This window comes from Cicer arietinum, chromosome 2, assembly GCF_000331145.2.
Source record: "Cicer arietinum cultivar CDC Frontier isolate Library 1 chromosome 2, Cicar.CDCFrontier_v2.0, whole genome shotgun sequence".
Lineage (NCBI taxonomy): Eukaryota > Viridiplantae > Streptophyta > Magnoliopsida > Fabales > Fabaceae > Cicer > Cicer arietinum.
The window spans coordinates 29,821,065-29,839,339 of record NC_021161.2 but is presented as its reverse complement, the minus strand read 5'-3'; the positions used below and the strand labels follow the sequence as shown (position 1 = coordinate 29,839,339).

General features: G+C 31.4%; 1 protein-coding gene across 1 annotated transcript; it reads right to left on the bottom strand.

The window, feature by feature from the left end:
* Positions 1 to 2,593: 2,593 nt before the first annotated feature.
* On the bottom strand, positions 2,594 to 6,485 carry LOC140919406 (uncharacterized). The gene is made up of 5 exons (XM_073365415.1): positions 6,295 to 6,485; positions 5,830 to 5,876; positions 4,883 to 5,011; positions 3,974 to 4,002; positions 2,594 to 2,890 (listed from the first exon to the last, which is right to left on the bottom strand). The coding sequence occupies exons 1-5, from the start codon at positions 6,483 to 6,485 to the stop codon at positions 2,888 to 2,890; spliced, it is 399 nt and encodes a 132-aa protein (XP_073221516.1). The 3' UTR covers positions 2,594 to 2,887.
* Between the last annotated feature and the right edge of the window lie 11,790 nt (positions 6,486 to 18,275).

The following is an 18,275-nucleotide window of genomic DNA, read 5'->3' as shown; positions in this document are numbered from 1 at the left end:
TATTCGGACTGGGATCATTCAGGCTAGCCCATTTTAAGAGCTCTACCAAATATAGCGTGATTAATCGGATTATTTACGGTTTTTTGGTTCTTGTAATTCATATTTGTGTATTAACTTAATTTAATTTTGTTAAAAACTGAAAAATTTAAATGATCTTTGTATAATTTTTTATATACAAAAATTATTACAATTTTATTTAATTTTTTCTAGATTAAAATGCATAATCTATAAATGAAAAGAAACAATTAAGAAAAATTATATACTTTATTTTGAAATTAATTAATTTTAATAAATAAAAGAAATTATGATAGAAGAAAATTAAATTAGTTACTTTTAAAAAATAAAATAAATCATGAGAGAAGAAATTTGAGAAATGAATTAAAATTCAAATTCTTTATCCTAACAACATATTTTCCAAAAGAAAGGAATTATGTAACCCCTAATTTTTCAATAAAGTTTTTAACAAAATATTAAAAAAATTCAATTTTTAAATTCTTCCAAATTAAAATAAAATAATTTTCGGAGCTTAAACTAAAAATTTAAGCTTGATAGGAATAAAAAAAAGTCTAAATACATATACAAGAGCACAAATAATAAAAGTTAAACAAAAAAATCTTAAATTAAGATATTTGTTATGGTAACGCGACTTCATTCTCTATTAAATAGTTGAGGAGTAATTTAAATATATATATATATATATATTCTTCTATTCTTTAATGCTAACACATGAAAAACAACACCCCAATAATATAGTGCGTTATAAAAATTCAGTAACATATAATTTATAAAATAGTTTAAAGATGTTTTTCAACTATGAAGATGTGGCGGTATGCATACAAAATCTTCTCGTAGGTAATTCTCTAAAAACATTTATCTTGACATAATACAATAAGATGTGTATTCTTAAAAATATACAAATACTCTCTTTTTAAATTTATTAACCAAAATAGACTTTTTTTTCTAAGTATAAGTCGTCATTTAGAATGGTAACTTCCTTAAGAAAACCTTTCAAATGGCGACTTCCTGAAATAATTTACAAAAAAAAAATAATTTTTTTTTCAAATAACAATATATACATATATATATATATATATATATATATAATTTAGAACAAGAACATACAACAACAACAATATGAAAACACAACAACAATAGATAGTAAGAAAGACACATAACAACAACTATGGTAAAAACTCAATCATAGTAAACTATCTAGAAAATCATTAATAAACCTTAATCACACCCTAGAGAGTTTTTAAAGTTGAGATTTTCTATGTTACCTTAAACCTTTTAGGAATAAGATGATGGACCATAGCACTCATCCCCATCAAATCTGATGAGGACATAGAAAGCATAATAAAGGAAGGAAGCATAGAGGATATTCAAGGTCTTTGAATTTCAATGACAAGAGCAAGGTGAAAGAAGATAAATTATGCTCTAAATGATTTTATAGCCATTTTATTTGAAGCACGTCCAACTCATGAACTGAAGTCCAAGATAATAAATTGCTTAATCTAAATTGAAGAAGTTAAGGAATGAGGGTTGCATTTATATGTTATCAAATTTTAATATTAGTTTTAATTAAAGTAGTAGACTGAATTAGTAAGAAAATTCGGGTCTAGTTGAAAAAACTTGAGTTGAACCAAATTTAGAGAACTTGTAAAGTGCTGCCACTGTAAAAGGAAAACCCCTAGCTTATGCAAAACAGATTTTGAACATATTGTTGTTTTGTGAGACTTTTCTCTCTAGAATTCTTGAAAGAATTCACTTAGAACTTATTAAGATTGTTAATTCTTGGGGACTTCTTTTCGACTTATCAATCCCTAGACTGTGACACCATTTTGTTCTTGGTTCGTTTCTTGAATTTTAATTTTCATTTTCATTTACATCAAAACTAATACACATATTGTACCAAATTTCATGTTTAGTAACCTTAGCTCATATCTCACGTTTTACATACACTTAATTTTGGTGATTCAACAACCTAACTTGAGTAACACCTCAAATTTTATAATAAATATTTTCTTAATGAAATAGGATTTTAGATAATTAATTTGTTGTTAAAACTATTTTAGAATATATGTAGATATATTGTGACTAATTTTTGTTATATGGGTGCTTTATGTGATGTAACTACTAGAAAAACTGGTTTTAGCGTCGGCCAAATGCTGACGATAATAGGTCAAAAGCCGACGCTAACATTGATTTAGCGTCAGCGTCGAGCCTAGGCTAAAACGGTCAAAACTAATACATAGCGTCGGCCAAATACCATCCGACGCAACTATAGCGTCGGTCATTCCTACTCTAAGCCGACCCTACAAGCCAAGTAGAACATCCGACGCTAGTCACTAAAGTCAACAAGTTATGGCTGCAAATTAGTTAGCGTCGACTCCGCTGACACTAGAGTCAACTAATAAAGTGGACAATTAAACAATTTATTAATAATGTAGCGTCGGGTAGGCCAACGCTGCGGTCAACAATTCTAAATTTTGATGGACATACAGATCTCACAAATTGTTTCAGTGGTTTTATGTTATGCCTTTCGTAATCAAGAAGGGCCTAGAGTAGTATATCAGAAACAACACCAATAAAATAAGTGAAAGGCGAGTATTACAGGCTGCATCATTCATTCATTCTAAAGGTACAAGTACAATAGCTGATACAGTTATCTCAATTATACAATAAAAAAAATGTATATCTTATATTATGTCTAATATTTGAAGCCACTCATGAGAAAGGAAAACAAACAAAAACTATAGTCCACGCCACAGTTTAAGGATAGAATACATTAAGAGAAAACTTTGGTGCTATGCCAATGCATAAACGGTGTAACCGTATAAAATCTTCTCCAATATGGCCATCACTTGAATATTCATCATCTTATCAATCACTGGTAACACAAAAACCATTCAAGCAATTCGTGTAAATGCATATTAATGACATCAAGAATCAACATTCACGTGTAAACAAAACGTTCATCCATACACTTCAAAGGAATATCAACAAGCACAAATAAAAACTATCTTTGTGATTTTGAAATGCAAATTGTAAATAAAAGGAATAATTATAAAGTATAATATAACTTATTAATCAAGAATCATCTTCTCATAAAATCCCCGGAATGTCCAGGAAACTGTGGTGCATGTCTTGCATAAGATAAAAACAGATTATTGTGAGTAATTAGCTTTATCCAAACAGCTCAGTATCCAACAACCCTACCCAACCCCCACCCCATAAAAAAATAGAAAAGTAAAAGGAAAAAGATGCTGCTCAAAAGAATCTGCAGGAAATGGTGAAGTTTACATGCATACCCATCTCTTAAATAACGAAAACAACTGTTTCAAAGCTATGCAAATAAGCTTTCCTATTAATATGGAAATTAATCAACAATTAATAATTCAACATAAGCATCCATCACAGTTTTTCCACTTATATAAAACTAGGAACAACACTTAAATTTCTCCCAAGAACCTTTCCAATACTATCACTGCAGTGTGGTAAAAGAAGTGGTAAGAGTCCCACATTGGATATTCATATGGCCTAGAAATGATTATAAGTGGGGAGGAACTTTCGCTCTATGAGCTAGCTTTTGGAGTTAAGTTAGGCCTAAACCCAAACTCTAAGATTATACCAAAGCTTATCATTGATCTATTGGGTCGCCCGCAAATGTCGAGTCCTACAAACTTTACAATCTAGATGTGCAGTCCTATGCATAAGGGAGGGGGTGTTGAGAGTTCTAAATTGGATATGGATATGGCATGAACAACGGTTATAATTAAGTGGGGGGCAACCTTCACCCCATAAGCTAGCTTTTGGGGTTAAGTAGACTAGACACATCACATCACCAATTTGACATCAAATAACACTTAAAAAGAAACACAAAGCACAAATGCAAAGAGGAAATTAAAGGAAACTTCAAAAATTTCAGAGCCATAAACAAGACTAAAACATGAATGTGCAAGTTGGTCCTTACTTTGGAGGTTTGAAAGACTCTCCCACTTGCTGCCACAACTTACATGAGGTTACATGTTCATAAATATAAGCCAATTAGGTATATATCCTATAAACAATGAAAGCAACTTATCCTTAATTAACAAATGGACAGTCTAAAGCTCTATCAGTGCTAGTTTGGCTCAAGAAAGAATGCCTAAAACTTCATTGATCTAAAGCAAAATTACTTGAAACATAAGAAATAAAATAAAATAAAATAAAATAAAATAAAATAAAATAAAACAATATTATAAGTAAAGCAGCCAAATTACAAGCATGTAGGTGACTCTATACCAACTATTTATTTTATTAATTAATCGAACAAAACAGATTTCGGGGTGATTTAGGGAGTAGAGTATATGGCAGGCTGCTATCTTTATGCCAGTAATTAAGAAAACCCATTATCTTGAATGCCTATGTTTCAAATGCCATTGCCATGAAAATTTATGATAATTTAAAATTTAAAATCTCTACGAATTTGGATGTTCCACATATATTTTGAACTATATACTTTATTTTCACACTACACTGGTCATCACAATCACCATCTCATACACTGAAGTGAGAATAACCACACGAAAGTTTCTTCTATAAGTAAATATCTAAGACTTCCCCCATGTATGTGTGTGTGTGTGTGTTCATGTTTTCACTGTATTTTACTTGCATATCTAAAAGTGCTCTACCCATCAATCATAGCTTACAGACCATAAGAGTGACAAGAAAAAGACCAAATTAAATGCCAAACAACTCATATTCAGTGTGCCAACAAGCTTAACCATAGACCCCTAGTTGAAATTGTTATGGACCTCTACTATATTGAATTGTTTTCCAAAACCAGATACATTAAATTTATGAAACATTCAGCAGAATAGAGAAAAGGAAAAATGAATACCTTGAACATTCTCTGGTGGAATGTCTTCTGAAACAACCTTGGGTTTCACATCTGCATCCTCAGCAGGTAGCTCTGCCTTCCCAATTTTAACATCATTTAACACATTTTCAACATTCTTTGAAGTTTCCTCTGCAGTAACAGGTTGAGCTTCAAGATTCATCTCGTGATCAAGGTATGGTTCAATGACGGGCAACCATTTTAAATAACATATGTTTACGTTTATGGAAGGATAGATACCAAGTAAATAAGTTGTTGCTTACTAGTAATCAATTATCAAAAGTCATACTCATGAAATCTAATCCCTCTATCATTTACAATATATATAAACTAGTTACTTGGCAGAAGTTAAAACAGAAATTGAGAGTGGTGGATACAAAGGAAAGGTAATCACACTTTCAGCTCAATTTAAATGCACATTCTTATATAGATTACAAGATCGTTTATCCTGTATTCCAACACTTCAAAAACATTGAGCATATTATAAAAGTTTAAAATAATTCATAAAGCCAATAGATGGGAGAGGCAAGATAATATAATGTAAGATAGATATTGGATTTTTTATAAACTGAGAGTGAAAACCCAGAGGTATTGAGTTCCTGTCCTATCAAGACAATGTTTTAAATTTTATCATGTAGAGAGCTTGTTTTACATTCTTTAACAAAAAAGCTTACGATACAAAACGAAATAACATCAATGGAAATGTCCCTATATGTCATACAATAGTAATAATAAATAACTCGGACATCTAGTACTAACAGAAGAATTTAGATTCTGAAATTCTTCAAATGTAATGAAAAACGAATAAAAGAAGACACTTTAAAGGAACCCTAGTAGTTTAAAGGAGGCATGCAAAAACAATAATATTAAGAATGACTAAATTAAACCAATAGTAAAGCAAAGACAATTACAAATAAAAATGAGCATATTGGGAATGCTTACACACTCACTTTCCCACGCCTTTGCCCCCACCATCTGCTTGGAAAAGATGTGCGGCCTGTTAAGACAAAATGAATAATTAATACACTTCACATATGTAACTTAAGCATAGAAAGAAAGTCCTCCGAAGGAATTGTACTCTAATATCTAAATTGAAAATCAACACTAACATCTTAATTGAAAATTAGCACTAACTCCAAACAAAAATCAGGACATGAAATTCAACAAATTAGCACATGAAATTCAAGAAATTAGCAAAATCAGCACATGAAATTTAAGAAATTCGCAAAATCAGCACATCAAATTCAAGAACTTCGCAAAATCAGCACATCAAATTAAATGGAAACAAAAATTAACACCTTGTATGCAACAAAAATCAGCACTACAATAAACAAGAGGAAGATGATAAGATACTGATTTAGGGAAGTGAAGTGAAGTGAAAGGATAGGGAAAAATAAACATAATTTTTTTTTTACTGATTCCATAAAACCATTTTGAAGCCAAATGTTTGGTCGTGGCCTCCGATCGATGCTTTCAAATTTGGAGCCTTAGTTGTATTATCAGATACACGGCTGGAAAGTTCCTCACCACTAGGGATGGTAATTAGACCCAGACCTAGTGGATACCCGTAAAAAAAACCCACGATGGGTAGGGTAAAAACCCGCATAATGGGTATGGGGACGGGTAATTACCCACAAAATAAAGCGGGTATGGGTGCGAGTACGGGTACTATAGTACCCACCCCGCACCCGCACTTATATAAATATATTATTTATTTAGTTATTTATTATATTAGTGTTTAGTTTAATTAATTGTTTTTTTTTTATATTTTAACATCTATTAATATCATTGGACCACTACAATATTTATAATTGAAACATAAATGTTTGCAAATTTTTTAAGAATCTGATTATGATAAATAGGTAAATAATTGTGATTTTATAACTAATAGTTATATTTTATTAATTGTGACTTTATAATTATACTGTATCAATTATCTCAGATAATATTGTCGTATGACTTGCAACTTCATAAAATATTATTATGGAAATTTAAATATGTATTGTAAAGAGTATTCATTTGAAATGTTTTGAGTTAGAAAATATTTTGGTTTATAATCACTACGCGAAAAAACGAATTTTACAGCGCTTTTTTTAAGCCATTTACAGTGCTTTTTAGAAAAAGCGTTGTAAATGGTGCACTCAATATAGCATTATTATGCATCTATTACAGCGCTTTTTTGAGAAAACATTGTAAATGGTGCAAACAATAGATGCATTATTATGCACCTATTAAAGCGCTTTTTTGAGAAAAACGTTGTAAAATGTGCAAACAATAGATGCACCTATTACAACGCTTTTTTTGAGAAAGCGCTGTAAAAGATGCAAACAATAGATGCATTATTATGCACCTATTACAGCGCTTTTTTGAAAAAGCGCTGTAAAAGGTGCATTCTTATTTTAGTTTTATTAAAAAAACGCTGTAAATGGAATTTTTATCTAGAATCAGTTTACAATCAGTTCACACAATCATTTCAAAATCAGTACACAACAAAACAGAACTATATAACTTTATAATTTAACTTTATAACTTTATATATTTACACAATCAGTTCACAACATATTCATATACATATTCACATATTGACAACAGCACAGAACAATATACATATTCATATAACTACATATTCACAACTTTACAAATGTGCCATATTCATATACATATAACTATCAGAACTACACAGAACTGAACTACCATATATTCATATAACTATCCCTTGCAGCATGCCATTTCCCAGCAAATCAAATAATTTTCATTTCAATCACATACTAACACCAGTTTTCCTTTATTTCAATTAGATCTCTTTCAGAGTATGTTGGACTGGAATTGTCAAAGTACTATGCGATATAAAAATTGAACATAAATAAGTTTATATATGAAAATTAAATAATGAAAATATCGTACCGTTCCTGGGATTATAGTTTAATTCATATCAACAATCTCATTCATGAATCGTAATATATAGTACCCATAGTCGATGTTGTTAGTTTGACGAGGGCACTATAAAATAAAACATATAAGTCAATAAATATTTGTGCATTGATTGTAAATGAAATTTTAAAGGCATATATTTCAAACATTTATTCGAATCTATGTGATGTTATTTGACTTTTGCTTCGACAATGTAGCACCTCTTTGAGCTTGAAAAACTTGTAAAGCACTATCAAATAAATAAATGTGATTATTATAGCATTAACAAACACATTATTTATATATATATGTAAGAAATAAATGAATATTACTTACGTGTCGAATAGAGTCTTTATATCGGAGTGATTGTTGTAATCGTCATGCAAGGGATCTAAATAGTATATAACTTCATATGTCGCATTGATTGCAAATAGCACCCAATATGCCCTACAACAACAAAAGTTTGGTTTGTAATTTTGTTTGCAAACCTAATAAATTAAGATCTCATAAATTAAAAAAGATATAAATAAAGAATATATAATTACGTACCCTGAATTATATGGTGCAAAGAACAACTTATCCTTCTCTTTATTTGTTAATTGTATATCTATAACGTATTTCTTTACATTCACTAGATCGAGTTTAAACATCGAAAGCTTATGCAGAGACAAGAATGAAAATCTATTTGACAATCTGTGCGTGCACACCAACTTCTCATACAAAAACCTTCAATGAAAATTTCAAATTAGATTAATTACCAATAAATTAAGTTAATTACCAATAAATGCAATTAAAAGTAATTTTTACCTAATGTATAAGCTAATGACAGTAACACTCAGCTCCTTATGGTTGAGAAGTTCGTATATGTGCTCTTTTTCAAGTAGTTCTTCATACTCATCTCCGAATATAGCTTTATCCATGCTTATGATGCACGAATCGTTGTTGCTGCCCCAATTCGGTTTTACCTTTATGTCAAGACACGACCCATATTGAGCAAGGCATGGCTGACTTATTTTAGGAGTAGGAGCAGCAACTGATTTTCCTCGATCTAGTTTTTGAGCAGCAACTTTTGCAGTTTTATTTCCCCGATCCAGTTTTTGAGCTGCAACTTTGCCGGCTTTATTTTTACCATGAACATCCAGTTGTGGTGCGGCAGCTGGTTTATTCTGGCAGCTGGTTTATTGCGCGGGTGGTTTATTGGATTGAATCTGAAAAAATGAGGTTAATTATTTTTTTAGTTTATGGAATCTGAAAAAATAACAAACCTTACAAAATAAATGTGACAAACCTTTTCCGGCGATGTGACTGACTCGTTTCTGGGAATCTTCTTATCATTCCCTTTATACTTTTTCTGAATTTAAATAAATGTGAAATTAAAGTTAACAGCGAAAAAAAAAATCAGCAATTAAATATAATCAATCATAATCATATATCGTGCAATTAAATATACATATCAATTAAACATACCTTATCAAGGGCAACAAGATGAGGGTCATGCCACGTAACTACCAATTGCTTCGCCCAAATAATTCATACATGCATCGTCGTCCGGTATAGGCAATGGTTCATTTGGTTCCAAAGCAATAATTGGTGATACTTTGACATGGCCCGTAGGGATCAATCTGTTGTGCAATACTTCTCCCAAAGTATTGTACAATGTTCCTTTTCCGACCTTGCAATGAGTAAGGGAGGATAAGTACAACACGCAAGGAGTGACACCCTAAATCAATGGTTAATACATAAGTATGTGAAACAATTAGGTTGAATGAATTTCTTATTTTATTAAGTAATCAATTACCTCGGAAAGACTTTTGAGACCAATGTTGCAACTCGCGTTTTCACTCTCCATTTGTATTTCATGTTGGAGCTGATCCAGAAGTTGCTTGTCTTTATTCGTCTTCACCAAGAGTGCCACTTGCTCTGATAGGAATTTGAGCTTCTCTAATACCTCCTCATTAGATGTATTTTGGCACTTCTCTTGTGAAAAATAGCTTTTAGGAGTTACGTCAAATCCTTTCCCCCTCACGTGACCGAAATATTCAGGAACATTAGTGACTTTCCCTAGAAAGTCCTGCAACTAGCTTTGTTGTCCGTTTGATTTTCCGAACTTTGTTCGAGATTCTCCTAAAATACACGTAGGATTAAAAAGATAAGTTCAATATCAGTTTTAAAATACAATATTAAAAAATATTAAAGTGATAATATACAATATTAAAATATTAAAGTGATAATATTAAAATACAATATTAAAAAATATTAAAGTGATAATATACTTACACAAAGTTCTATTACTTTTTGAACATTTTCGTTATCAACCACTCCATCTTTATTTACACGAGCTTCCTTCCACAAGATATGACGACCCAACGGTTGATCGGATTGGGTGTCTTGTAGCTATTCGTTAAGATCGTAAACAAAATATTAGTTAGAAACTATAGTTTATAATATACCGCATTATATAAAAGTGATGTTTAATTACTTACAAGTTTTTGCTCTAGACGTGCATATCCCATACGAGATTTTTTTGTATGGGTGCATCGGATTTCTTGCCCTCTCGCGATTTGCCTTACTTATATTCTATATAAAAAAAATAACAATCATGTAAAAATTTAAAATACGTTATGAATATGAATAATAAAACACAAATGCTAATAAATTAATCACTTACCACAAACGCGGGGTCTGAACGTTTTGCTACAAATGCGCTCCATTCTTCATTTGATATATAATGTTTATATATTTTTGGAGCTTTAGCATTCATATTTCCTTCAAGATCTTTTAAATAGCAATTTGAGAGGTGAGATCTAAAACCCCGGTGTATTTTCCTGGCAACTCTCAACACGTAAGCCTTTCTCACTTCGTCAACAGCAAAAGCAGTCTGCAAACGAAATAAAGATATAGTTTGGGTAAAGTATTTCAATGGAAAAAATTATAAGTAACAAAAAAGGTGATCAAAAGAGTTACTTGTATATCAGTCCACAATATATCTTTCGCATCCTTCAACCCCTTATCTCTCCAATCGTCAATTGTGATGGGGATATTCTGACGAACAACAGTCCCAATATAACTTACAAACATGGAACTGTTGGGGTCAATTGGCTGACCACTCCCATTCCATCCAACCTAATAAACTCATATAGTAAGTACATCCTTTCAAAAAAGATAAAAAATAAACAGCAAACAAAGTATAGTATACCTCAAATTTTATGCCACTACTCCTTTCTTTTATGACATTTTGCATGATTGTTGCACCACATTTGACTTCATTTTCCTAAGTCTTAATGTTGACAATTTCCTCATTTTGACGATCTAAATCCTTGTTGGTATCCATTTATCTACAACAAGTTCAACATGGAGTTCAATATAACCTCAACAAGTTCAACATGCAGTAGTCTAAGTACATAGCAGTATAAGTTCAACATGCATTTTAGTGACAACAAAAAATGAATAAATACAATACCTGAAAAACAGAAGAACAGTAGGGTTACGACGCATAAATACAAACAAAGAAGAACAACACAGAAATACGAACGGTTTGTAGGAGAGTATGGTTCACAGAAACAAGCGTATGAAGTTTACGTAATGGAGAGTAGGGTTCGCAGAAAAAAGATGGTTCATAATGGAGAATGAAGAGGAAACAAGCGTATGAAGTTTACGTAATAAGGGTTTGTAACAATGCAATATTGTTCGTAGGGTTCGCAATGAGAAGGAGAATGAAGAGGAGGAGGAAACAAGTGTGTATGAAGTTTACGTAATGAAGAGGAAACTGAAACGGTTTACTGTTATATATAAAACCTTACTACAGCTTTTGAAAAAACGTTGTAAAAGACCTCCTTATTTTATTTTTTAAGAAGCCTTTTACAGCGCTTTTCCACAAAGCGCTTTAAAAGGTTTCTTTGTTTTATTATGTGCAAGCTCTATGCGACCCTTTTACAAGTTATATATAAAACCCTACTACAGCGCTTTTTTGAAAAAGCGCTATAAAAGACCTCCTTATTTTAATTTTTTTAAAGCCTTTTACACCACTTTTCCACAGAGCGCTTTAAAAGGTTTCTTTGTTTTATTATGTGCAAGCGCTATGTGACCCTTTTACATGTTATATATAAAACCCTACTACAACGCTTTTTTAAAAAAGCGCTGTAAACGACCTCCTTATTTTACTTTTTGAAAGCTTTTTACAGCGCTTTTCCACAAAGCGTTTTAAAAGACTTCTTTGTTTTATTATGTGCAAGCGCTATGTGACCCTTTTACATACTACATCGCTTTTTTAAAAGAACGTTGTAAAAGACCTCCTTATTTTATTTTTTAAAAAGCTTTTTACAGCGCTTTTACACAAAGCGCTTTAAAAGGCTTCTTTGTTTTATTATGTGCAAGCGTTATGTGACCTCCTTATTTTTTTTAAGGCTTTTTATAGCGCTTATTGAAAAAAGCGTTGTAAAATTATAAAGTTTATGTTCTGATCAATTTTTGTTAAATTACAATATAAGTTCAGTTTTTGTAAATTACAATATAATTAGTTAATTACCTATATATATAATTAGTAAAATACCTATATTTGGATTATTTTTTTTCCAAATAATTATTCAACTACCTATATATATATATATATATATATCAATGCTAAATTACATGATCAAACAAGCTAAATGCTAAATATAAGCAGAAAATAAGTATAAGCAGAAAATCAAATACAGTTCAAGCTAAATACTAAAATGCTCAATTCTGGCAGATCAAACAATTAAATTACATTAAGATGCCCTTCTTCTTTTTATGGTGGGATTGACATTTGTTTGTCCATTAACGATACGAAACGATGGACTAATCCAAATTCCCTCTTCATGATCATCTCTAAAATATAAACCATCATCAGTTGAATCAACTTCATGTGGTTGTGATTTTGCAAATAAAAGATCATTACCAACATCTTCATCATTATTGTTATCATCACTTATTTTATTGGTCGATAGGACAACAAACCATTTATCATCAGTCGGATCAGTGACATAAAACACTTGTTGAGCTTGTGACGCTAAAATAAAAGGCTCATCTTTGTATCCCAACATATTAAAATCGACAAGAAAGAACCATAACTCATCAATCCGAACGCCATTATTATTATCGACCCACTTGCAACCAAATATGGGAACACAAAACATTGTGTAGTCTAACTCCCATATGTGCTCGATAACCCCAAAATATGATAGATTTGCATATATTGGGTTTTTGTCTTTTGCACTTGAGACATGCATCGCTTCAGCTACGAGAGTGACTCCGCTATTTTGCATAGTGGTTTGATCATCTTGTTCTTTGGTATAAAATGTGTAGCCATTAATTACATATTCGGGGTACGAAAAGACATGTAAACTCGGACCATTAGCTAGCCACCTCAATCTCTGTGAAATTGATCTAGGGTCTATATCAAACTTTGACTTTATGTGATTATTTAACAATATTATAAAACTTCAATTGTGCTCTCGAGTTATCCAATTTTAATTCCTATTCATGTTCAAACTAGATAACTGATCCATGTGTATTGTAACATACAGTTGAACCTCATCATCATTGTGCAGAACATACAATTGTGTTTGCTCCCATTATGTCCTTGATATAGTCATTAGTCTCTTTCCAATTATCCCTTCTCCTGATATTCTTCCGGAATGACGAGACATGGGAAGCCCTAGGGATTTAACATTGGACAGATATTCAGTACAAAATTCAGCAGCTTCTTCAACAATGTACCGTTCAGCAATACAACCTTCTGGTCGACTTCTACTTTTTACGTACCCTTTTAATATTTTCATATATCGTTCTATCGGATACATCCATCTCATATAAGCTGGCCCACAAAGTTGTGTCTCCTTAACCAGATGAACAGTAAGGTGAACCATTATATCAAAAAACGAGGGTGGGAAATACATTTCAAGCTCACACAAAGTAACAACAATTTCCCTCTGCAATGTCGGTAATTTCTGAGGGTCGATCACTTTACTACAAATTTCCCTGAAGAAGAAACATAATCTAGTTAAGGCTAGTCGAACTTTTTCAGGTAAAATGGAACGTATATCTATTGGTAGCAAATGCTCCATTAGAATATGACAATCTTGGGTCTTCAAACCTTTTAACTTGAGGTCTTTCATACAAACTAAATTTTTAATATTTGAAGAGTATCCTTCTGGAACTTTAACTTCGTGTAGAAAATTACACAACAATTTTTTCTTTCTAGATAGAGTATGAGCGGCTGGAGGTAGATATGTGCGATTTCCTTTCTTTACGGGGCCCAATTCATTTCTTATTCCCATATCGACCAAGTCCAATCTTGCATTGATGCCATCTTTAGACTTTCCTGGAACATTGATTAACGTACCAATAACACTATCAAATACATTTTTTTCAATATGCACCACATCAAGGAAATGTCTTATATACAATGACTTCTAATATAACAATTCAAAGAAAATTGACTTTTCTTCCATCCAGTTTTGTCCAGATCTTCCGCAAAAGGTTTACCATATTTATTGGTCAAACCCAGTCGATGCTAAAGGAGCTTTACATTCCTCTGATTTTCCATTGAATGCATTTCTCCACCCACGATACTGATGACTATAAGGTAAAAATCTACGATGTCCAAGAAATACATTCTTCTTACAATTTTCGACCGCATCCAATTTGTACTCTCTTTACATATAGGACATGCACACTGATCTTTAATGATATATCCTGATAAATTACCATATGTTGGAAAATCATTAATTGTGCCGAACAACATAGCCATCAAATTGAAACATTCTTTCTTATACCCATCATAAACTTCCACACCTGTCTCACACATATTTTTTTAAATCTTCAATTAAAGGAGTCAAGTATACATCGATATCATTCCCCGGTTGTTTGGGTCCAGATATTAACAGAGACAACATCATAAACTTACGTTTCATACATAACCATAGAGGTAGGTTATAAATCAATAAAATCACAGTCCACGTGCTGTGTGAGATGCTTTGAAGACCACATGGATTCATTCCATCAATAGAAAGTGCAAGTCATAGATTTCTTGACTCTATCCCAAATTCACGATAGTCGTGATCAATTTTTGCCCATTGTGGAGAATTTGTAGGGTGTCGAAACTTTCTATCTCTAATTCTTTCATCTACATGCCATGTCAACTGTTTTGAATCTTCTTCACTATGATACATGCGCCTAAATCTTGGTATTATAGGAAAATACCACACGACTTTTGCTGGAGTAGATTCTTTCTTCTTATATCGAGAGACATTGCATTTCGAACACGCCTTTAATAATTCATATTCGTTTCGAAATAAAATGCAATCATTAGGACACGCATGAATCTTTTCGCAACTCATGCCAATAGAGAACAAGGTTCGACTGGGAAGTTCATTATCATCTGGCAACATATCTTTTAAGAGTGTTAATAATTTTGTGAAGCTTTTATCAGACCATCCATTACTCGCTTTTAAGTTGTACAACTTTAATATCGCTGACAGTCTTGTGAATTTAGTACAACCATTATATATTGGTTTCTCTGCATCACTCAACCAACTCTCAAACATTTTAGGACAATCCCGAAGATCTTTTTCAACTGCTTTTGCAATCTCCTCAACTCGGTCCGGCTCATATGTATCTGTGTCGAAATCAGTTGAAGCATATGTCAAACCATTCTCAAAATTAATGTTTCCTTTTTTTCTCACCATGTCTTATCAACCATGTATAGCTTTGATCAATTCCATGCCATACTAAATGTCCTTCCAATTCATCTGCTCTAACGCGTTTTCCAAAACAACATTTTAAACAAGGACAAACGACTCTATTTGGATCTTTTGCATTCTTCACTACAAACTCAACAAACTCCTTCACTCCATTTTCATACTCTTTTGACAATTGATTGGCAGACATCCATTTCCGGTCCATATTATATGACCTATATAAATGAAGTTACACAAATAATAAGCTACTGATAACAGTATATCAATATATAGTACACATATCTAACATTGGAAAATGGAAACCAAGGTCCAAGTCTAATTTCAAAACAGAAAAAATCAACAAATTTCAAAAAAGAATAGATTTTATATGATTTATTATGTAACAATTTATTAGTTTTAGTGACAACAACAAATTAATAAATACAGTACCTGAGACAACGTATCCAATTTTTTATAAATGAGGAGCAGTAGATGGCCGCACAGTACGTAGAGGAGAGGAGGGTTCCCAGAGTAGAGGAGATGAGGGTTCGTAAATTTGTTTTAAATTTTTTTTTATTTATCTAAGGTAAATGATTTTTATTTAAAGGGAATGATTTTACAGTGCTTGTGTACTAAGCACTCTAATAGGTCCTTTAATTATGTGAAAGCGCAATGCTTTTACAGCGTTTTCACAAAAAGCGCTTTAAAAGCCATGTAATATAAGGTGGGAGCGCTACATTTTACAACGCTTGTGTTTAAAACGCTCAAAAAGCACTGCAAAAGCTATGGGAGAGCGCTTCAATTTACAGTGCTTTTACAAAAAGCGCTATAAAAGGGTTGTAAGCATTATGTGCAAGCGCTATGTGACCCTATATGACCCTACAACAGCGCTTGCCAAAAAAGCGCTGTTGTATCCTCCGTTATTTTTAAAAAAACTCTACAATGGTGCTTGTATTTAATAACCGTTGTAAAAGACGCGCTATAAAATGTCATTTTTGGCGTAGTGAATATTTTATGATTGGATTTAAGATATTTGAATAATTTTTAAATTTAATCACAACAATATCATTTATTTATCGATTTTTTTAGTTAAAACGTGGGTAATGGGTATGGGTACGAACATTTAAGAATCCAGAAGGTAAGGGTACGGGTATTAAAGCTGATACCCAAGAGAGTACGGGCACGGGTATGAGTATGAGTATTTTTTAAAATCGCGGGTATGGGTACGGGTACTATAGTACTCTACCCAAATCCTACCCATTGTCATCCCTACTCGCCGCTGCTTGTTGACAGAATACGAAAGAGATGGATCCTCTAGATGTAGAACTTAATAGCGCGAAGATGGGGATTCAGTTCACTATCGAGAACGAATTTAGGAAGATGATGCTTGAAATGGATTGTGAACAAGCGATTATGGGTCTTACAAAGAAGAAGGTGTTTCGAGGTTATGCTAAATGTTTGATAAATCAATTTGGGATTTAGGTTAAAAGTTTTATATTGGTTTTTTTTTTTGTATTGGACGCAAAAGAAATGCATTGGCCCATTGTTAAGCTAAGCATTCTCTTAATAACATACCACATTGTCTTAATTAGATATAGAATGTTGAAACATGAATATCAATTCTTATGTCTGATTGTTATAGTAACCTACTTTTCAATAGTGAAATAATTATAGTGAAGTAATTAATAATAAGAATTAAAGAATAAAAATAACAACTTTAATTATATAAACAATAATAAGGATTACTACTACATAAAGTCAAAGGGGATTTTTACATCCTAAACAAAAAAAAAAAAAAAAAATAGTTCATGATAAATGACAATGTAACAATGAAAAAATGAAATTATACATAATAAACATGAAATGAATTTTCACCTTTAATTTTACAAATAAGAGAATCTGGCATCGACAACTCTGACGCTAAAAGGGTGATTAAATTTAAAAAAAAAAAAATAAGCGTCTTCCATATTTTACTTAATGTCGACTAGACGATGCTAATAATTGATAAAAACACAAAAACATATTTGGTTCGATAGCGTGAGTTTGGCCGACGCTAAACAGACGCTATTTAGCGTCGTTGTCGATGACCGACGCTAAACATGGGAGCTAAAAACAGTTTTTCTAATAGTGTGTCTTAATCTGATACATATTTGACTTAGTAGTGATATAAATAACAAATACTATATTTTATTATTTTATATCTTTTTCTATAAATAATAGTATTTTAGTGTACATATTTAAAGATATAAGATTTTAGGAAATTCTACGTGTATATGTGTGTTCGTAGTTAATGTGATATTTTTTTTTATGTTTGACTAATGTTAGGTGTGCACATAATTATATTTAATTTTTTTATAAATATATAATTATTTATTTTACAAATAATTATCTTGAGGTATTAGTAATATTGACATTGAGTTTCTTTATTTTTATACAGTTGTTATGGTATGATGATTTTGTACATATTTATTTTGATTCAGTAATTAATATAAATTATTGTTGTTATATTTATTTATTTATTTTATTCTTTCGACTATTCTATAAATATGATGTATTTATATGTGATTATTTTGAAAAATGTTATAGTAATAATTATAGTTATTATTTTGAATATGAGAGTTTTGGTTAAAATTAGATTTATCTATGTTAATGATAAATAATATTATGTTAATATGAGTATTTTGGAGAAAAAGTTTCTAGAAAAGTAAAATAAATTATTTATTTATTAAGGGCTTTTAGAAATACTAGAAAATCAATTTTGAACCAACTGTTGACACCTCTATTTT